Consider the following 24,494-nt stretch of genomic DNA (forward strand, 5'->3'; position numbering starts at 1 on the left):
AAAGCTAGGAGATTGCAGGAACATAAAGAATCCACAACAATGTTTTGGAGAATGGAGATTCATTTGAATATGAATAGTGGATGGAGACTACTTGTGAAATCATGCAGGTATTGTTTTATTTATTTTTGATTTGGGTTTTGCTGGATAAATAAATAGATTGAAGATTGATAGTTACAACTAATGAAGTATCTCAACAAAAGAAGATCAAGCCTTAAGAAGGAGTAATGAAGGAAACTGTTAAGGATTTCTGAGTGGGAAAAAAACTTAGCGAAGGAGAAATTGTTGCCGATAGTTAAGCTTTTCCATGATAAAGCTAGAAGATTGAAGAAAGAATCAGATTCTAAATCTGATTGACAATAGTTGAATATTGAGAATTTGTGTAGTGGAAGCATAAATATCTATTGAAATAGATTTGCAGGAGTGGTTAGATCATGAAGGTAGGTGGAGGTATGAAAATTTGTCTAATGATTAGCAGATATTGAATGAATGATATTTAGAGTAGGATTACAGTAGTTAAAATGTAAGAGGGATGTTTGTAAGTTCTTGAAGTAATAGAGTTTGAAGATACAGCTGAAGGCTAATCGAAAGAACAATCCATTCAAAAGTGCAGGTGAATGGGAGGACAAGATCAGATAGAGATCTTAAAAGTGAGGTGATATGTTCTTATTTTAATTTGAATTGAAAATCGGGGAGTTGTGGTTTTTATATTGATGCACAGGTAGCAACAGAGGAAGGTGAGAATATTGCAGCAACCTAGAGCGAGGAGTGCTCAATTGGTTCCAAAGGAAAGAACCAGAGGAATGCCAACAGACTGAGCTCAAAGGAGAGAAGCTTAGTGAGGAATATGTAGCAAGAAGGAGACTTGTTACTACAGGGGTATTGTGGCAGCTCACAAAGGTAATTCCACAGAGGATGTGGGTAGAATTTCTAGAGAGATAAAGGAGGCTGGTAAGAGTTTCTAAGTGAAAGCAGAAATGTGGCAGAACCTTGAGGAATTCCAATAGAGATTGGATAAAAGAGGACAATTGTGTTCATGGAAAGTACAGATGAGTTGAAGCCTAGAAGGAGAAAATAGAAGTGCTCAAAGGAGGTTCCAGACATAGAGAACCAATTGCTTGCCAAAATACCAAGTATAGAGGAGAGCTTGGTGAGGTAAGTGGCAGCATTGAGGACTTGCTGTTGTAGAGGCTTTAGTGTAGCTCATAGTGAGTAAGTGAGGAACTCATAGAGATGGAGAGGATGATGACTAGTGACGGTCATAACAAGGGTTCTGAAAGAAACCATAGCCAAGGACAAAAGAAAGGAGATGCCAAGGCAAATGGCATACAAAGACAATTAAGTAAAGAAGAATATGATAGGGAGAAGGCTAAGATAGTATTTCAGGTTGAAGTATTAATGGAAATGTTGCAGAAAAATGACACATAACAAAAAAATGGTTATGTCATGAGAAAGAAAGTGAAGTGGCAGAGGCTACAAGAGAAGAGGAATCAATAGGTGAATATGTAGTTAATAAAGGAGCTAAGGCAGCTTGAACAAATGATAGATGTCAAATTGAAGACAGATAAGCTCGAAAGAGTTGAGCTACAGCAAAAGGAAGATGTTGAAATTTTGATATGTGAACCAGAACGTGGACCATTACTTTTTGAATGTGATGAAGAGCTAGAGGAGTTGGATCATATGAATGATTCAAAGCAGCCAGAAGACTTGATGATTGAAGCATCAAGTGAGACCAAAAGGTCTTGTATTTTTAAAATTAATGATTTGTGTATGATTGCAAGTTTGGAAGAGGATAGGAAATCTTTCAAAGCTGCCAAAAACATGAAAGAATACCTTCCAAAAGATGAAATTTTTGAAGAAGAATATGACAAGGAGACTAGAAAAGGATTAGTTCACTACAGTGGATAAGTGCTGAAAGACATCATTGAAATAGATGATGAGAAGGAGAGACTAGCTAACAGTGTTAAGAGTTCTTTGAGTTTGAATAAACATACTGATATGTTGATAGAAGAAGAGAGATCCGAGCAGCATATTGAAGTGTTGCCAAAGGAAGAAGAGGTACAAAGAACTTATATTTTTTATTATGATGATTGTCTTATAATTGAAGATTTTGTTGCAGAAACTGGAACATATTTGGCACAGGTGGACAACCAAATGAAAAAAGAAGAGGAAGGGCATCTACTAAAGGATGTTAATAAATATTTAGCAGAGGAAGAAGGACCATGCAATGATGGTTCAATAGCAAATGAAGAAATGGGAGATTGTGTAAAATTTCCAAAGTTTACTCCAACTAAAATCATTGAGTTATATAGAGAGTTAGAATTTCAAAGGAGAAAGTTAGAAGAGTAGAGGATAAATGTTCAGGATAAATTGTTGAAGAAGGATGACAAAGAAGTTTTCATAAATAGTATTCAAGAAGAAGTTGATAGGTGCAGAAAACAAAATCAGGAAATTGTTCTGGAAGCCGATATAGCAGCAGCTGAAAAGGTGCAAAATAACAGTAAAGAAGAGGGTAAGGATGAAAAGGAGGCGATCAGAATAAGTGAAGAACAAGGAAAAGGTAGACTTCATCAATCAAGAGATGAAAGCAATCAGCAAAATGAGGATATACTGGACAGAGAAATTGAGTTGATAAGAAGGTTAATGATGAAAGTGTCTCAAAAGAAGACAACAACAAGAAAGGAAAGGAGTAACAACAAGAGGAAGACAATAGCAGACTATGAAAGCAGGGAAAGTGGAGCATTACATCATAAGGTATGGAGACCTAGGGAACAACAGCAGACAACAGCAATAATAGAACAATGGACAAGCAAAGACAAGTTACAAAATAAATTCTGGGATCTAGGTTGAAGCAATTATCCAGACTTATGACCAGGAGGTCATAAATTTTCTTACTTGGGGAGTCTGATGCAGGAGCATTCAGCTCAACATCATTATTGTCTTCTAGTAGACATAGGGGGTCTTGTGTTTCAAGGAAATTGGTTTCCTAAGTATTGAATTAATGTAATTATTTAATGTTTTGAGTGATTTTAATGAGAATAAGAATTAATTGAATATTGTGAGGCATAATTCTAAATGTTCTCGAATGTAGGAAAACATGAGAGACTTAGAATAGTTGAGTGATGAGAGGATTGAGAATTGATTGTAAATATCATATTAGGAGTTAGTTCATGATTTTGTGGATTTGAGAGAATCCTTAGGGATGAGGAAGAGATTTTAGGATTTTGTTGAGGAATCTATGGATCTAAACCAGGAATTGGTTTTAGAATCCCTTTGTATAAATGTAATCCTAAAAGGAAAAGATAGAGGTTAGAAATACAGAGGGTAGACAGAGAGAGAGAGAGAGTTAAATAATTATATAGATAGAGGTGTTTGTAAGCCTATGGGCAGATAATGAATAGAGGCCATTAAATTAGAAGATCAGGTCAAGGAGAGACATAGAGTCTCATTATGTAATTTTTTGTTGATATATATCTATATATATATATATATATATATATATATATATATATATATATATATATATATATATATATATATATATATATATATATAGATTCAAATTCCAATTTATATACGTGTGTTATCGAATATTGAATGATGAATGAATGAATTAGCATATTCTATGTAACAGAGAGTTGCAGGCGAAGTTCGATGATTACACAGAGAAATACATCAAGAGAAGGATAATAATGGATCATGGAATCCATTAGAGGGATCAAATTCAAAGCTCAGGAGGAAGTGCGCAGTGGAATAGTCGAGGGACCAAAATCTTGCAGAAACCCATTAGAAACGATAGTGGAACACTGAAGGAATAGCATAAAAGCATAAGTAAACAAAGTAGCAGAGGAGTAAAGTGTCAATGCACAACAACTGTTAGATCTCATAGATCAACGACCAAGATTAAATTGCAAGAGTGGAAAAATCGGGATCGCATCGTAATCTTTCCAAGGGAGGAAGTGAAGTGCGATTGCGACATGCCATGCATAGCCAAACTAGAAACCTTATCGAATGTAACCTAGAACTCCATCCCAAAATACATGTTGGATCAGAGTTTTAAATTGGAAGAGTCAAGTGCAAGGATCAAGCGATAGCCAATATCTCATAGCGATAAGCATTGATCGGAGATCGGGCAAATCAGCGATCGGAGGTGAGGCGTTTCGGAGATCAAAGGATGAGGAGGAGCAGCGCAGTGGAAGGTTTGATATGGAAGGGCGGAACCAACGATAAATATGAATGTGGGTGTATAGATTTTGACATTCACTTATGTGTTTTGGAGCGGAATTACAATGTAATTCTATCTGTTACAGTTAAAGTGGGGTCCTAGTCTTTTAATGTAAAAGTGGTGTTAAACGATTTCGATAGTCACATATCGGAGTCGAAGGGGTGATAAGGAGTCATATGAGTGCGGAGGACCGTAATGAGCGATTGCGATAAAGGCAAGTCTTGGGAACTGTGCAAAGGCTTATGAAAGGAGGAAAAAGGTATGATTTGTGTGGTTTATGTGATGTCTATTATAAAGGGTTTATAATAGTATTAAAACGCCGATAGTGATTTGTGGGTTAAGCCTATGTATGACCCAAAGTTTAATAATGGTTTAATGGGTTGGCTTATATATGCGGGCCTAAGGATTAACAAGGGTTAGTGCAAAGGATGGATCAAGGGACAAACTATGGTTAGTTTGTTTGATAAATCATTTCACCAAGTATTAATAAAAGGGGCCTTAACCCATTGTCCATTTATAATGAATATTTGACCGGAAGGTCATGTAAATTCCTGGGCAGAAATGGTTTATGCATAGGTCTATATGCATACTATGGGTAAAGTAGGGGTAACCCTGCGTAATCAACACACATATGTCCTTTAGTGTATTTGCTATCACAACTGTAACAAATCCTTTTTTCTCTGTTTTTTTTTTCCAATTGTTGTGGTATCAACCTTGTAGGTTGTGGAAGGCTAGGGTAAACAACACTTCCATATTTATAATTGTGAGTGGTAGGCTTCCTTGTGGCCATAGTTTTGCTTTCTATTTTTCTTGCTAACCTGAATGACTTCTCCAATGAATCAAGTTCCCAAAGGCAAACCTCATGTTGGTTGTTATCCTTTAAATTCCCTATGATGACATCAATCTTATGCTCCTTTGGAATATCATTTAGTCTTATATTCAATTTTTGGATGTCGTCAATGTGCTGCACCATTGAACCCTTTTGTTTGTGATTTATCAATTGGCTAAAGAAGGTATTGTTCTTCGTATCCTCATAATGTGCTATCATTTACTTCGTAAAAATTTACCAAATGACAATTTTTTTATGAGAGAAAGGCCATCACTACCATATAAACTGATTGGGTTCTAAATATAAAGTTGCAATGCGTACCTTTTGTGTGTTTTGCAAATTATGGAGATAAAAATATTGTTCCATATGTATGAAGTTGTTGTATCTATGTAATTGTGAATGTTCAAGATCTTAAATTTCTTCCTATGGTATCTCTCTGAGTCCTCTTTCCAACTCCACAAATCTGATCGAGATTCAATTCTTCAAAAAATAGTTATGCCCAATCTCCCACAATGACCTGATTATAGACTTGTTCAGTAAAGAGAACTTGTACAGAGTGCCACGTGTCACTGTTTCAAAATTCGTCCCTTAAAATGATACCAAAGAAACTACAATCCATCCTCTTTCTTTCACTGTTTACGAAATTTAAATTCGATGCTCCAAGAAAAATTTATGACAGTTTTCCCAATGTCACCTTTTTGAGATGGAATTCTGGATCGTGGAAAAACCTTAACTTCCTCAGATCATATCTCCGAACATGTGGTGAACCAGTATATGAAATTCATACACATGTTTCACCAATATTTCCACTCTACGTGGTTTTAATTTTAGTGTCTGAGGCTTTGTAGAAAAAAGGTTATAGCAAAAAATCCATGATGACCTGTTTGAAGCAGCGAAACCCTAGAATCGAAAGCTCTTATACTAAATGTTATGCAACAAACTCACAAAATAGAAGAAGAGATATATCAATGACTTCAAAATTTGCCTCTTCGAAAGGGAAACCTAGTTTACATTATATAAAATGTATAATTATTGGATGATTCAAATGAGAAAACCTTCTTTCTATATATAGGAGTTTAAGAAGTCACAATATAATCAGAGTCGACATAACAATAATAATGTTGGGCACAACAATAACAATAGTGGGCTTCTATGGGGCACAATAATAACAATATGGCGACTACATGGACACAACAATACCAATAAGGGGGCTACACTAACAATAACAATGAGGGAATACACTAGGATTATAGGGACCTAACAACTTTGAACTAAATCCCAAATTAAATAAAAAATATTTGAATGTATGAATAGGTGGAATTTGACAATAAAGGAATTATTTAATATTATATATACATGCATGATTGTACTTTAGTAAAACTGTGAAGGAAGTCAAAAAAGAATTCCTATTTGTTATCATAGAAGATTGTCATAGCGAGTGAAAGGTCTATTGAATTCAAACTTTATGATTAATTTGGCGCATTGAATTCAACAAAAATAAAAATAAAATAAAATGTATATAGTTAAGAAAATTATTGAGATATAGTAATCGAGAAGGTATTTCATCAATTTAAGATAAGTAGGACTTATCCTTCAGGTGAAAGAGTAAATCAGAAGTATATAGGATGACATGGTCTTCCTTATAGGAAGAATTATAATGATTACTACGAACATTAGAAATTCCTAATATATAATTACCTCATGGATGGAAGAAAATTCAAAGACTGCTTATGTTTATGTATATGTGTTTATGAAATAAACTGGAAATATCTTAAAATTGCAACAACTATACACAGTAAAACGTATAGGAGTATGCTAAAAGAAGTTTTATAGGAGGTCTCAAATCCTTAACGAGTGATTAAAAAACTACAAAGCATAATTCCAATTGGAATAATATTTTCAATTTGTTATTATAACAAAGGAATAATGGCTCTCAACTTTTGGCATGAAGCACAAAGAAATTTGTAAGAGAAATCTATGTTAATTTTGTCGAAAATATGTACGATAACTATTAAGTTCATATGATAAATAGAAAAGTCAAAGATGAGTCAATATAAAATTTGCATAAAATTCAAGTGAAGAGAAATGTATATATCTATAGACATGTATAATATTAACGTAGTCGAAATTCAATAGTACTGCGGTAAATCTAGACCATAAGATAATTAAATACATAATTCACAATGAAATTATTTTTAGTACACCTATGGCTACATATTAATTGTATTGTGATCGTAAACAATAAAATAATTTATAAAAGGGTTGGATATCGAACATGTAGAGAATTTTGGTCTTAGATAGAAACACATAGCACTGATACAAAGTAGGATAAATACTAATTGTATGTACATTCAATACATAACTAAAAATTAAAGATTGTCTAGGGCAAGAAGTTCAATTATAAGTTCAATTATAAGTATCCTGAGATGACACTGAGTGAACCCTAGTAAGCTCCAACTTCAAGAGAGAAGACAAAATAAAGAAAAATTAGATAGGTCTAATATTCTTGTTGATTTCCACATACACTGTGCTCAACATAGCCCCCAAGATAGGTAGGTGCAAAAAATGTCAATCTATAAGATGCGATACTAGAGTGAGAGTGTTATAAAGAATGAAACTCTCATCATGTGACTTTTCAACTTCATCCCTCAAGAACCCTCACGAAAGTTTCTTGGGAAAAATGTGTTACAACTGATGTTAGTGCTATGGAAAACAAATTAACGGAGATTGAATAAGGGAACACAAGAACGGAAGATATTTTTAATGAACTCTTCCTACCTATTAGAATATAGGGCAGGGCGCATGAGTATTCAATCCATTAGTCTGTCTGCAAAAGGAATTGGAGGGTTCAATTTTTTTTTAAACCCATGCCAAGAACCAAGGCTACGAATTATCGTAGCCTCATTTCCAAAACTATTCACATGCATTGTGTCAGGAAAAAACAGTACCTGATCACAGTAGAATGTCTCTCTCTCTTCGGGCGACTTGCCAATAATGAGAAGAATTAAAAAATAACTTCACTGTGGAAATAAGGCTAATGAAATACGGTCATAAAAAACCCCAAAATTTTCAAAGGGTTTGGAAACCCTAATCATACATAATAATATTATGGGGAGCACATATTATTATTGAGGCCAAACAAAATCTTGAGTCGCGATGAATAATTTTCCCCAACTTTGCATGGGAAATGATTGCAAAACCTCAATCGAAATTTTATCAAAAGCCAAGCCTTTTCTGTAGAAGTATACAAGAATGAACTCAAAAGTTTTTACCTTGTCCCTAAATCCATAGCCCACGAAGTATAGAAAGAAAAACCACAAAATTCCTCTGCAACCCAGAACGATGAGGAGTTAGAGTTTAACTAAGAACAAAACTACAATGCACAAATTAAAGAGAGGTCAAGTTAAGTTCATTGGTACCTATTCTATTAAACTGCCAAATCCAGTATTCAAACCATAAAAACGATCAGGGCTTGGAAGATACACAAATTTCCCAGCAATTTTTAGTCTTCAACTACAATCAAACGAATCAAAGATATCCCAAAATAGAATAAGCTGCAGAACGATGGGAACTTTATTCTCCATACGTCACATATTAACTGTAAAACAATTTCATAGATAAATAACTAGTGACATTACCTTTACTTGGGACCGAGGGTAGAATCGTAATTAAAAAAAAAAAAAAAAAAAAAACAACCTCTGTAAGTTGATTGATAGATCTGTCAGAGATACACCCCTTGTGAAATAATGGAGGTCAAATGGCCATAAGGTTCGAATCAGGGCCATGGGAACCATGAATCACCAAAACCCTTAGAGCTGTGATTACCGCATACCATAAACGAGTGAAATTGAGGAGAAAATATTATTATTGCTTTGCCAAAACGATCTTCACCAGTTGATACTCCATGGATATATCGCCACCGTTGGCTATGCGGGAGTACAATTGTTCACATGCTAGTCACATGGGAAGGGCCCCCTGGACTCGACTACATGTTACAAGTGTCCATTGCACACTCACGTCAATGTAGAGATGAGTCCATTAATCTCAGGAGAGCCAAAATACAAGAGCGTGGAGTTTAAACCACTACGGATTTTCACCTTGAACAAAAGCGTGAACACACTATTGAGTTAGGCATTAATGTTCACGTGGTATGTGTTGAGGACCTTAGAATTGTGCCAACAAAAATTGTGGATATTGGTTATTAATCCCAATGGGGATTTGTAAACTAACAATAATCAAACGTACATGCATATTAAAACTTGGGTAACCAAAAGGACACCCTTAACAATTAATGGAACAAGTTGAGACTCAAAAAATTGTAACCTAAGGTTTAAAAAACCAAATTTAATTATTGATACCCAAGCGTACAAAGTCTTATAGTCATTATAGATAATACATACAAATGCAAAGGCAAATAAGTATCTGCAATAAGTGCTACCAATCTGCTAAATATGAAAAAAAAATTGATGTGAAAGTAGGTATGTTATACAAGTAAACCGTAGTTGATGAAGTACAGATTGAATCAAGATGTACTTACCACCAATAGGAAGAAAACGATGGGACCATTTGGACATGCGCTTATGGAATTTATCCAACAGGCATCCCCAAGCCAATATCTGATATGGATATGGCTTCAATCTAAAGCCAAGATATGCCAGGCCTTCGTCAATGGAGAATACCCCAACATTAAACAGTCTAGAGATGTGTATAATTTCTTCCTAATCAACCATAGGGGATAAGAGAATTCATTTATTTATGTTTATCTTTAATCCCAATGCATCTCCCGTTATGACCAAAATATGATGAAAGGTTTTCCATTAATCTAACAATATCAAATCAAAAGTAAGAGCATCATCCACAAAGAAAAGATAGGCAACAAAAACCAACCATGTTACCTTAATAACTTTAAAAGTGCCCTGAACCTGAGCTACCCTTATCTTCAAACTAAGTCCATCCGTAAAAACTATAAATAACAAAGGAGACAATGAACATCCCTCGCAAAAGCCCCTACCAACCACAAAAAATTTCTATGGTAAACCATTTATTAATATAACGAAATTTACCTTATACCTTATATGTAGAAAGTTGATTATTCTAAGAAAAATCTAGTGTAGTATCGACCCCTCTTTTACAAATACTACTATAAATTGAGCATATAATTATCCATTATTATCCTATTGCTGGAAGGTATAACGTGTTCGATAAATCATTCACTACCCAATTACTTATTTTTGAACAAAAATTAAAGTTCATATTATAAAACTTAAAATATTTATTTTTTAAAATAATTTGTTTTATTTTTCTTACATTCTATTGGTTAGCACTTTCATTGTCAACGCATTTAATGTTTAGGTTGATTTTCTTTTATTTGGGCCCTCATTTAATGAATTTGGTAATACGCCTTGCTTAAGACTCTACCGTCTGCAGAGCTGGCCGTTTCCACATTTCTATAATTTTTTTGGTCATGCCTGGCTAAGGAATAAATCGTTTAATATGTTTAATGAAATTCATTTATCACCTATACTCCGATCACATTCAACTATTGTAAAATGACAATGATCCTCCATAACTGTATGACACCTGTTTTTTTTAATAATTTATTTTATAGTCTTATTGTGCTAGCATTGTACTTGCGCTTTCTTTGTCAACACATTTAATGTTTAGGTTGATTTTCTTTTACTTGGGCCCTCATTTAATGAATTTGGTAATACGCCTTGCTTAAGACTCTAGCATCTGCAGGGCTGGTTGTTTCCACATTTCCATATTTTTTTTGTCAGCGTCCCTGGCTAAGGAATACATTGTTTAGTATGTTTAATGAAATTCATTTATCACTTGTACTCCGATCACATTCAACTAATGCGAAATGATAATGATCCTCCATAAGTGTATGACACTTGTGTATTGACGGACTTGCGTGTTGTTTGTTTCATATAAATTACATTAGTATTATTTATGTCCAGTCACAAGCAAATAGATTGTTATGTTTTTTATATCTTAGTTAAAATGGTAAGTGAAATCGTAATTTTCATTATTCTTAACATAAGTGTATTATGTGGTTATGTGTTAAGTTAAAAAAGTGTATTATGTGGTTATGTATTAAGTTAAAACATGTGACAAGTGGTATAAATATGGACAGCTAAGTATGATTGATTAGTTAATAACTATTACGTGAAAATGTATTTCTAATAAAGTTATCCCACCTATATTATTTTTCGGTATATGATAAGTTATTTTATTTACCATTTTGGATGGCATGAATTAAAGTGTGGTTTTCATATTAATTTCTCGGAAGAATAGTTAATATTATTTAATACTCATATAAGGGTCATTGTTCATCATGGTCTTTGGGCAACGTTTGTGCTTTGCAAAATTGTTTTGTGAACCCATTCTCTACCTTAAGGGATATCACATGATAAAGTTTATGATGATTTTTGTTTTCCACATGGCATTATCGAAATTTAAGACAAAAAGCCACTTTCTAAGTTCAGGGAATGTATTAAAGTGCAAGCAAACAATCTACTTTTTATTTCCGGTATATGTGAAGATATAATTATTAAGGTATGATTTGCATTTTCCACATGGCATTATCATAATTTAAGACAAAATGCCACTTTCTCTAGAGTTCAAGGAATGTATTAAAGTGCAAGCAAATGATCTACTTTTATTTCTGGAATATGTGAAGATATAATTATTAAGGAATTCGAGTCATATGGCAAGGCATGAACCCATACTAAATTTCATCAAGTCACAAAAAAAACATATTTTTTAAATAATATTTATTTTAATTAAAAAATAATTATTATATCACAATTACAACTCTTATTAAATATCATTTTTTATTAATTTAAATTAACTCCGTTTTTAAATCATATAGGATTTTTTTATATTTTTTTATTATTATTAATTTAATTCAATATATAATATGTATGTAGACAAATATTTTTAATATTATTAATTTAATTATATATAATATTATAATTCCTATGCTAATGCCACTCACTCAAATCCTTGACACTAATGTGTAATATAATGACTGCATGTACTTTTACCATCTATGAACTTGTAAATGTGGTCAAAAGAATATTAATTAACAATATTAAGTATGAAACGCTAAACTTAAAAAATATGATTAACAAGGTTAATACAATCAAACTCGAAGTTTTAGAATATAAAATTTAAAACTAAGGCTTATACTTTGCCTATTATTGTAATTACATCTCTCTCAATCATCCCTAATGAAAGTTTCGTTTTTGATTTTAATTTAACTATATTTAAATTAAACCAGAGGATAAATTCAATAATTAAACTAAACTGCAAGAAAGCTAACTATATAGCCTTGTACAATATATATATTTTTTAAATCCTTTAACACATGGTTTTAACCTATTATGTTTTCATTATATAACTTAAAATAATTTTTTATTAAATTAAAATTACAAAATAAAAAATTATTTAATTAATTTTAAGTTTGGAGTATAATTGAAAATATTTTGATTGGTTAGTAGTTAGTCACATTAATAACAAAAAACTAAAAGGCATGAGCGAAACCTTATTATCTTATTAATCACCAATAAATGCTATGGCTTTCTTTAAATCAAAATCACAAATTTATTTACATTTATAAATTAACTGATAATAACTAGGTTATAGGTAAATTATAATAAATTTTCGTAATATTTGAAACACATTTAATTATTTCAATTAATTCGAACGAACAACATATTAAATTAACTTTAAAAGGTTTAGTCAATTCATGCTAATGATTTATTAAATTTTTACTGAACGTTTAGTTAATTCATTCCAACCATTTATTGAATAGGGGTTTACATGGATGAGGCCAAATTATCAAAAATCAGATTACTCAAATAAAAAACTGAATTTAGTCCCATAAAATTAATATTTTTAATTTTATTTTAGAAATTTAGTGAAAATGGCTTTGCGAAATTGGGCAAATAAGTCATGGACGATTTCAATCAATTTCCTCACAAAATTGATTAATTTTTTTGCAGCAATTTTGGGAAAATGCCTTTGCCAAAACGGCCTAAGTAAATAATCTGTCCTTGCAGAATTTTTGCCACTTTTGCCAGATTACCATAATGACAAAAACGGAAAATGGACAATTCGTCGGCCCAGTTCCATAAACTTCCTCACAAAATTTAGCAAAGATTGCGTTGCCACATTTGGCGTAATGACGAATTTGAAAAACAGACAAATTCGTTAAGAGTTTCTACTCGATCGGAAAATCAGCTTAAGAATCGGCGCGTTTATTAGAAACTTTGCATGGAAGTTACTGCAAACTTCTCAGGGAAGCTAACACCACGACCGCGGCAATGGCAGGCATCGTACTTTCTGAAATTATGAACGCGTTGGCACATGCGTAGAAATTGAAGAAATAGTTACATTGTCATACCCACCCTCACGCAGCATTCAATGCTGTGTAGAAAGTGTGTGCCGGCTTGTTAGTGCGCATATACTTTTGCCCCTAGCTTGAACTGGTGACGGTTCCAACTTCCAACTCGGAAGAGCATATGACGCCCGCTATTGCTCCCGTGGAGTCAACAACGGCGTTTTCTGAACGTTGGGCAAACGTCCCACCTTAGTGAAATAGCGATTTGTTCTCCGAAGTGTGTTTTTGGAGAACCCAGGAAACATCTGGCGCGCGGCTCGGCATTGATGAATGCCATCGTAAGACGGAACAATTTAGTTAGTGTTTGAGGATAGGCACAATACCGTAAAAAATACCAGCAGGTTAGAGAGAACGATGACCGAACACAGCACACAATACGCTGTATCGCCGCCATAATTGTGTAATTGTCTCACCCGCCCGTTAGATTCCCCCTAGAACACGACAGACTAGCGTGTTCTTCCGTATAGTTTTCCAGTCTTCCTTGAAACGCTTCAGGGAATTATTGAATATTCACAAGCTTTCGAACGTCAATTTCATAATTCTTCAAGACGTCATCCTCAAAGAAAACTCACTTATTCGCCGAATTTCCGAAACTGTTCCTGTTGGCATTCCTTGTCAGCGTTCAACTTCCCAACAAACTGAAGCTGACATTCCTTCCCATCCCTTACGCCCTCTATTCCGCCTAGTTGTCCATTTCCTTATAAATTCCTTTCAAGAGACATTTGATCTCATCGATATTAACTTTAAGTTGATCACGAATCAGGATTACTTGTTATCAGAGCTTCTATGTCCAATATCACCAATCCCAGCAAGCTAATGGCGTTCACAGGCAGTCAAGGTGACAAAGCTTATCGCCATCAAAAAAATCAGGGACTTCGTCAAAAGCACGGCTCTAGGCATTATCTCTCGGCGTGCATGAGAATTCGAGTAGTTATAGTAGTGGCCATTTTTCTAGTATCTTCTTCGTCTGCTGCAAGATCTTCCTCGCGGCCTCTGCTCAGGGACCAAAACCGCATAGCCACAAATGATGATTTCCACGAGAATTACTATATCTCATGGGGTAGCGAACTCGTAAAGTTTCTGGACAACAATCACTCTGTGCAGCTCCTTATGGACCAATCTTCAGGTATTATTTTATATACACGTACCAAAATTACATTAGCCCTCTCTTATAATTAGCAGTTACGTTCTAAATAATGTTAATTAATTCATACGCTGATCACATTCATTGCCTTGCAGGATCAGGCTTTGCTTCGAAGAGCACATACTTGTTCGGATATTTCAGCACACGAATCAAATTGGTACCAGGCGATTCATCCGGGACAGTGACTGCCTTCTATGTGAGTAGAGTTATTTTGATCATTATGGTTCTGCTATTGCTTATGATTGATCATCTGTATCAGCTATATTCTATAATGCAATAATATTTCCTTTGGTGTTACTAATTTATTTGGATATTTCAGCTTTCGTCCCAACGAAGCTCTAATCACGACGAGGTGGACTTTGAGTTTCTGGGAAACAAACCCGGAAAACCTTATTACCTCCAAACAAATGTTTTCGTCAATGACGTTGGCGGCCGGGAAACCCGAATGAGGCTTTGGTTTGATCCCACTGCAGACTTCCACACGTATTCTCTTCTTTGGAACCGCCACCACATCCTGTAAGTTCCATCTTTCTGGCCGTCTGTAGTCGTGTGCAGCTATTTTTTGACCTATAATGTCACTTTATTATTCGTCGTGTAATCTTGTTCTTTTGTCACGCAGGTTCATGGTCGATGGAGTTTTTGTGAGAGTCTTTAAAAACTGTGAGAACTTGGGAATTCCTTATCCGTCATCGAAACCTATACAAGTTCTTGCGAGTCTTTGGAATGGTGAAAACTGGGCCACAGATGGAGGAAGGACAAAGATAAACTGGAAGCAGGCCCCTTTCATAGCCACTTTCCAAAGCTTCGGTATTGAAGGTCACAAGTGCCAGGGGAATTCGCAGTCCCCTTCTTTCTGTCGATTCTCTTCATATTCAGAGTGGTGGGAGGATTCGGGGAGCAGAGGATTGAGTGCAGAGCAAATGAAGCAGCTGAAATGGGTGCGGAGAAATTATATGAGTTATGACTATTGCACGGATAAAACCAGATATCCTAAGCCTCCGCCTGAATGTGCACTGAATACAATCTGAAAAGCACAAGATTAGTAATATACTCAACCGCAACTCTAAGAATGGTGGCCAGATAGAAATTGATTTGGCACATTCATATCTTGTACAAGTTGCTCGTTCTTAATACAATGATTCAAATTATTTATCAACATTATTGTCGGATTCTGGTGGATATGCAGCACTTTTTGGGGTAACAGAGAGCAAAATGTAATTTCTCAAAATTCACTCTTTTACATGGATGTAAAGTGTGTACTTATGTAGTTACATTGAAAAGGAGAATTCTGAAAATCTTGTGATTTCAAAGGGTTAAAATAGCTAATTACTAGATTTATTTTTAGAAAATGAGTTGAGTGGAGTTAAATTTTATTTTAATTAGAAAGTGAGTTAAGTTGAGTTAAATTATATTTGTCAATTTATTTTAAATAAGTAGTTAGTCCTAAAAAATTTTTAAACTTCATCGGGTATTTGTGTTATTTTGTATCTTACATTACTTTGCATTTCCAATACAAATGTGCAATAATTATTTTTATTTTAGCAACTGATGTTATTATATTTGTGAATTATTTATATTATTTTATACTTGCAGTCTTCTGGCTTTGCAACATAAATATGTTATAATTACTTTTATTTTAAATTAATTAGAACGACTGAAATTTTTCATTCATGAAGATTGAGAAAGGCAACCTTTTCATTATCAAAATGCACTCTTTTACGTGTATGTTCATATGAAGATACGTTGAAAAATAAAATTCACTGATTTCAGATGTTCTATAATTAATTTTATTTTAAATTAATTACAGGATTGAGATTGTTCGAAAATGAAAATTAAGTTATTATGAAATTAATTTCTAGAACAAATGTCATATAGATGAGTTCTTAGTTTCACAAAGGTTAATAAAATATATACATATTTATAAAATAATATAAGCTAAAATAATGAGGAAATAGCGAGCAAAAATATAATATAGCAAATAGTTATGTTAGGATTGGAAGTTATCTTTCAAATAAAAATTTAGCACACGTTAAAGTTTTAGCATTATAAATTAAAAATATTAATTAGATTTATATTAAGCAAAATTTTGGTATTATATATATCTATATATATATGAAATAATATTATTATATATTATGAATTTTATAATATAGTTATAATTAAAAAAAATTTATTTAATATTTAGAAATTTGTTTATTTTGGAAGAGTGTTTTCAGACTTTTAATTTAATTATCTATACTTATTAGTTAAATGATAGGAATTTAACTTCCATTTACTATTCTAAATTTTTTGGAGTAGTATTTACAAATGAAAAGTTGAACTTATAAACAAAGTAGTTATGCTCTTTTTATTTTTTAATTAAATTAATTAATTAAAGAAATCATATAAACAAGTATCATATGAAATAGGTTATTGACATGTGATAACAATGTAATATTGTCTATTCACAGATTAAAAATCTTCATTATAAAGTTGGGTTGAATCTTCATGATTAAGACTTTTTTTAAATGTATATATGTTTAATTTATATATATATATATATATATTTTTTTGATTAATATGATAATAATAAAGTTATATTGCATCATGTTTTGGTGTCTATTATGAACCATCATAGATCCATCTTAACCCTGGATCTATCAAGCCTCGAGAGGGATCAAATTTCTGGACCTGCAAACCTTTTTTTGAGTCCAAAACTTGAGGAAATGTTTGCACCTCGAGAGATTTGATCCTCTCGGGGCTTGATAGATCCTGGGTTAAGATGGATCTAGGTTAGTTTCAGTAGTATGCAATCATACTAAATTTGTAGAACATCTAGTTATTTTGATCATTTTAAATATGCTAAATATTATAAGATTATTTTAGTCAATCTAAATTTGTAGAACATCTAGTTATTTTGATCATTTTAAATATGCTAAATATTATAAGATTATTTTAGTCAATTTAATTTTAAATTTTCTTAGCTACCTCACTTTGTTGAGATTTGTTGAGATGAAAGAGATTGTTAGTAACTAATGAAGAAAAATGATGAAATAATTTTTTTGAGTGCAAACTGACAATGTAACAATCTTGATTGATAGAAAATGTGAATAATAAGTATATAGTCAATTAAAAACAAACAATCTTCATTGTGATCAATCTAAAATACTTTCTTCATTGTGATCAATCTAAAATACTTTCTTCTACTCTTCCTATTGTAACACCTATTATTTTTTCCATTTTCTCCTATAGATCATATGAAAAGGGTATTCTTATTGTCACACCTATTTGTTTTTCCATTTTCTCCTGTCCATCATATGAAAAGGGAAGTTGGAATCATAAACCATTCTAATATTTAACTCGAGCATAAACATCATACCTTGTCTTTGTTGCTCTCCAATATTAATAGTATTTTTCTCCAAAGTTAATCATTGTGATTTATGGAGTGTTAAACCCCAAATAATTTTCAATGGTAGTTATTTTCTATTACCGCCTTTGAGCGTAAAATGATTAACAATGTTCAATGATGAAAAATGGGAATAATAAAAAAGTATCCAATTATAAATAGTTTACAGTTCCAAAAAGAAAACATTTTATTTAGGATGAAAATTAAGTATTGTATTTATAGTTGAATTACTTAACATATAGTTCAATGCACATCATCAATAATTTTTGTGTGCTTACACTGAGAGAGAGTGTGTATGTTTTGAGGTGAGAAGGAGAGACAAAGGGAGATAGAGATATAGATGGAGGGGGGAGAGAGGGAAGAAGAGAGAGGCAAAGATAGGGAGGGATGAGGAGATATGGATATGGAGAGAGAAATGTTAGAGAGAAAGAGAAGGGGAAGAGAGAGAGAGGGAGGGAAAGGCAGGGAGGGAGAGATAGATAGATATGGAGAGAGAGTGTGTATGTTTAGGAGGTGAGATAGAGAGATAAAAAAGGAGAGACAATGGGAGATAGAGATATATATCTTGGGGGAGATGTGCCTACACTGAAATTCATGCACACTATCAATCTAATTACTTTGAATTAGTGTACATCATACATCTAGTTGCTTCAAATTAGAAATCAAGATCTACACTGAAATCAATGCATCTAGTGCAAACAATCAAATAGGATTAGAAATCCAAATCTACACTAAAATTAATACATCTAGTACAAGAAATCAAATATGATTAAAAATAAATATCTACACTAAAACTAATGTAACTAGTGAAAGAAATCAAATATGAGTAGAAAACAATATCTACGTTGAAATCAATGCATCTAGTGTAAGGTATTAAATATGATTAGAAATCAACATTTACACTGAAATCAATGCATTAGTGCAAGTGATAAAATAGGATTAGAAATCAATATCTACATTGAAACCAATGCATCCCGTGCAAGCAATCAAATAGGAGTAGAAATCACTACAATGAAATCAATGGATCTAGTGTAAGGTATTAAATACGATTATAAATTGACATCTATAATGAAATCAATGAATATAGTGCAAGTGATCAAATAGGATTAGAAATCAACAACTACACTGAAATCAATATATCTATTTAGTGAAAAACCAAAATATTCACGACTTTCTAGATCTAACTTCTATGTATGTATTTGTCTTTGTGTGTCTCTTTCGTCTTCCCTCTCTCTCCACCTTCCATTTTGTGTCTATCTCCCTCCCCTTCTCCTTCTCTCTCTCCCCCTCCCTCTCTCGTTCATCTCTCTCTCTCTCTCTCTATGCCTCTCTCTCCCTTTCTCTATGTTTCTCTTCTTCCCTCTCCCACCGTGCGATCTATATCTATACCTCCCTCCATCTCAACCCCCTAAACACATCTTTCTCTCTCTCTCTCTCTATCTCTCCTTATTCCTCTCCCTCTCTATCTCTTCCCCTTCTCTATCTCTCTCTCTCTAGCCCCTCCATCTATATCTCTATATCCCATATATATCTCATCCTCCATCCCTCTCTTTGCCTCTCTCTTCTAACCTCTCCCCCACCCCTCCATCTACATTTATATCTCCCCTTGTCTCTCCTTCTCACCCCTAAAACATACACATTGTCTCTCCATATCTATCTATCTATCTCTCTCTCCCTCCCTCTCCCTCTCCCTCTCTCTCTTTGCCTTCTCTCTCTCTCTCTCTCTCTCTCTCTCTCTCCATCTTCTCTCTTTCTCTCCTCTCTCCCTCACTATCTCTCCATATCTCCCTTTCCACTCCCTCTCCCTCTCCACCTTTCTCTCTCTATGTCTTTCTTCCCCTTCCATCTACATCTCTCTCTCCCTCTTTCTCTCTCCTCTCTCTTTTTACTTCCTCTCTCTCCCTTTATCTTCTACCTCCCTCTATCTCTCCCCCATCACACACACTCTCTCTTTGTCGACCCTCCAACTGTGTCGCTATCTCCCTCCCTCTCTCCTTCCCGCTCTCCCCTTCTACCCACTCTCCATATATTTGTCTCCTTGTCTCTCCCTTCCCCTTCTTTCCATATATTTATCCTATCCTTTTCTCTCTCTTCCCTCGTCTCCTCTCTCCCTCATTCCATCTTCATCTCTCCCTTGTCACTCCCTCTCCCTCTCCACCTCTATCTCTCAATGTCTTTGTTCTTCCCTCATTCTCTTTCCCCCTCCAAATCCATCTCTCTCCCTTGCTCTCTCCTTCTCTCTCCCCCTTCTCTCTCTCTCTTCATTCCTCTCTATTACTGTCTCTCCCACCTCTATGTCTCTCTCCCCAACTCTATTCCCCCTCCATCTCACTCTCTTTCTTAAATATGATCCCATAGTATTGTAGTTAAGAAAGTATCTAAAAAAAAACAAACAAACAAACAAACATAACTGGTTGTAAAATATTAAACCTATATTTTGGATTACTCATGTCAAAGAAAATACAATAATAAAAAACTTAAGAGAATCATGCACTATCTTTTCTATGCCATTGTTAGTCACTTTACTTTCTCTCTTGGCTTGGATCCTTGGTTATGATGCAACTATCTACGTTCTTTATAATATTATTTATATTATATAAATTTTACATACATATATATAAAAGTAGTTATATATTACAACCTTTTTTCTCTTATAGATTTAATTAAAAGATGTTATAAAATTAAATTAGAATAAAGTATTTGTAAAATATTTTGTTTCTGAAATGAGTTATGGTTTTTGTGCATGTGGTATTGATAATCCATAGTATTGGCCCATGGTATTGTAAAGAAATAACTAAAAGCCTAGATCCATATCATAATAATCAAAAGCCTAAATGCCCCATGGTAGTAATAAAACATGGTATTAACCCATGGTATTATGATTTCCTTCCCTCCTCTCCCTCCCTCCCTTTATTTTTCTCTTCTGGGTATTGGCCCATGGTATTGTAAAAAAGCATACTTAGAAGTTAATAATATCCATGGTAAATATTCAAAGTTAAAAATCTTGTCATATTGTAAATTTTAAGTTTTTATCTGCTTATTAATTAAATTTATAAATGGTTATGGAATCATTATTTTAATTTATATGGTAAAATGGATGTTAATTTATAAGTACTATTTATATGTTATATATTTTAATGTGATATGTATATTATATTTTCTTTTATCTAGAAAATTGTTTGTAATTTTATTAATAAAAAACAAAATTACAATATTAAAAAATTGAATTTGAAAAATATCTAACATCTCTCATTTCACATGTCACATCTGTCACCTACACATGCAATGTCTAAAACATCTATGTTAATTATTACAAATATATTGACTACAATTGAGTCAACATTACAAATATTTACTTACATTACATTTACACATGTGCCCTTAATTTCTATCAACATTTATTAGTCATTTGCACTACTTTATGGTTTTATGTAAACAAAAATTCAAAATTTTAAGTGAATTTTTTTTTTTTTTTTTTAACACATGGTGAATCGGTAACTATCAAGTTTAATCCACGGGAGACCCAGGATCAAACCTCATAGCTGCCACTATAACACCAAGAGCATAACCAACCACCTGCAAGTCGGGTATACCAATAACCTATGATTTTAGCAAGAGCAGACCCGCTGGGGGAGGGGGGTCCGCCCCTCTAGCCCCTTTAACCAACAAGAGTAATTGCTGCATTGGAGCATAGTCCCTTCCTCTACCCCTAATTAATTGATTAGAGGTTGTGCAAAGTGAGAGAAAACTCCACACAATAAAAACTCTCCACACAAAACTCTTCCTAAAATCAAAGCTTCTTCCTAAAATCAAAGCTCTCCGCACAACGAGAGCTTCCCATACAACTCTCACCCCATAGTGAAAGCTCCGTACTTTCCATACAAGGAAAGAAAATAAGTATTCACAAGTGACTTCAAAATTAAGAGGTTTGATTTTTCGACGTGCTCATTCAAGTGTTTGTGCCAAGTTATTTAATGCAACTTGTTCGACTCATTACATTTTGCGGAGAAAGGAACATATACCTCTACACTCCCACACCTTCACAGTTAAATGAGGAATGATCGCTCAACATATTTCAATCATTAATTAGAAATAGCCATACATTGCATTCATGTAACTATTTTGGGTATAATTTTTACAGTGGCAATACGAATACCAAGACTAGGAGACTAATACCAAGACTAGGAGACTATGAGGATTAAGATGACGCAAGTGTTTCGATAGAATTTCCAAAAGAGGTTTATGTTTTCAAAATATAGTGACTCTAATTTTTAAGGTTGATTTAAAGTTATTTTATTCTAATGTTCTATTTTGTGATTCATTTATCAAATATCCATAAAATAGTATGATAACTATTGATTTTTATGCAAAGTGCAGAGGAAGTTCATTGTGTGAAGCATTGGGCGTAACTCAACATGGCCTAGATTTTGGCGACGACTCCGCATTTTGTGGAGCGGAGTGCGCAATGTAGCGCACAGTAGAACAACAGAACGCGAAGTGGACCACATAGTGGAGCAGTTGGAAAATACCACACGGAATAAGGGCTTCAAGATGGGTCGAAGTGCCTCCTTTTTGTAAAAGAATGTGATGTTGTAAAGGATAATGGGATTTTGGGCCATAGTTGATTGTTTAAGAGGATCCATGGTATTTGAACCATGTTATTGCAATGATGTAACCCTTCGATGTAATAGTATATATAGGGTAAAATAATAAGAAGAAAATCATCTTTTATGGTCCAGATCAATGTTATGGTTAAATTTTTGTGATTTTTAGTTTTGTAGCGAAGGAGAGGCTCTGTAGCTAAGTGCACAGAGGCCTGAGTCTGCAACTGAGTGCACATATATCTTGGAACATAGTGCACAAGCCAAGAATTGTTTATTGTACAAGATTTATTATATTAAGAAATAATTCTTGTGGACGTAGCCCCACATTGGGGTGAACCATAGTAATTTGGTGTCTTCATGTGTATATTCTCTTATTATCTGTTTTAAAGTTGCAGTTATTAGAACTGCATTTCATTTCAGCACAATGATGGTTTATGGTTTGATATGATATGCGTAAGTGATTAACGTAATGTGGTGAAGTGATTTATGAATGTTAAGAATAAAAAAACATAATAATACTACATCTCCACATCTCCACATCCTTCAAGGCTGCAAAAATTCATTTTGAATCCTCACATAGTCACTTTGGGTGAGACTGTGATCTTCGTGCAGGTCATTGTCGAAAGGACCAATGATTTAGGGTTTTATTGGTGCACAGTATAGATCAAACTTCGGTCAACCAAACCAAGCCAACAAATGGTTCTATTGCCGGGACCAAGATCTGTTTACGGGATATGTGGATGTGGCAGCCGTTGAAGAAAGAAATTCAAGATTAGATGGAACTAAAAGAGTAAGAACTTGCAGATCAAGAAAACAAAAACCCTTGTTTGATAGCCGAAGCTTGGTTACAAAAGTATATTTTTACAGACCAACACAAAATTTTCTTCACTTCACTTCCTGCCGAGTTGTATGAGTGGATATTTAAGGTTGGCTGAAAGAAAGGACTATTTTAAAGGTGAAGAACCTACGGTGTGGAGTCTTGAACTGATACAATGACTCAAGAGAACTGAAAATAGGATTTTAAGGGTTGTTGATTTCTAGATTGATAACATCTTGGGAGGATTCATTATTGAATTCGTGGTAGACTCGATTGTGTCCTATAGTGAAGCGGAATGACGATTCTTCAAAGGACTGTGAGGTAAGTATTTGAAATCTCCAAAACTTTGGATTAAGATTCTTATGTGTGAAAAGGGAGTTTTACAGATGTAGTCAGATTGCTAGTTTACTTATGTTTGGAAGAAACAAGAATAAATTTGAGTAAGAGATCAGAACAATGCGAAGTGGAAAGATATATAGAGTAGATACCAGAAACAGATATCATGGACAAGACCCAAATACTTTCATAGAGACTAATTATAGTCCTCTTTTGAGTGAATCAAAAAGTGAAGAAAGCCTCCCTCATAACCCTCAAGTAACTCCACAGTATTCACCCGTCCATTCTAAGAGTTTGCCGAAGCCAAAATCTAGTAATAACTAGGGTGTTTTTGGCTCTCCCACTCCCTCTACCCCTCCTACTCCCCATCCCCCTCCCCTTACTTCTCCCCCTCCCCTTCCAAGAAGAACTATGATTGACGATATTAAGCTACCTATTTCAAAGGAAGTGGATTAGAGGATCTAAAGCAATTTTGGTTTTTATGTGAAGTTGTATGGACCGTGAAGTAGATCAATGATGAGAATATCAAGAAAGCACAGCTCCTTACGACATTCTGAGATAGAGAATTGACATGGTATATGAAGTATTCAAATAATCAGATCAGAACATTTGCAGATATTAAAATAGAATTGATAAAAGAGTTTAAGAAATCGAAGTTTGAGTCGCAGTGCATCACCGAGTTGAAAGAGATTAAACAGAAACCTACTAAGTATGTTTGAGAGTTTGATCAAAGGTTTATGGTGTTATTGG

At 33.8% G+C, this 24,494-nt stretch overlaps 1 protein-coding gene across 1 annotated transcript; it reads left to right on the forward strand.

Moving 5' to 3' along the window:
* Positions 1–14,244: 14,244 nt before the first annotated feature.
* On the forward strand, positions 14,245–15,630 carry LOC149151740 (putative xyloglucan endotransglucosylase/hydrolase protein 5). Its single transcript, XM_089443248.1, has 4 exons — positions 14,245–14,584; positions 14,698–14,798; positions 14,922–15,118; positions 15,222–15,630. The coding sequence occupies exons 1-4, from the start codon at positions 14,245–14,247 to the stop codon at positions 15,628–15,630; spliced, it is 1,047 nt and encodes a 348-aa protein (XP_089299374.1).
* The last annotated feature ends 8,864 nt before the right edge of the window (positions 15,631–24,494 follow it).

This window comes from Pinus tabuliformis, chromosome 9, assembly GCF_031772625.1.
Source record: "Pinus tabuliformis cultivar Carrire ecotype Pingquan chromosome 9, CPIR1, whole genome shotgun sequence".
Classification (NCBI taxonomy): Eukaryota; Viridiplantae; Streptophyta; class Pinopsida; order Pinales; family Pinaceae; genus Pinus; species Pinus tabuliformis.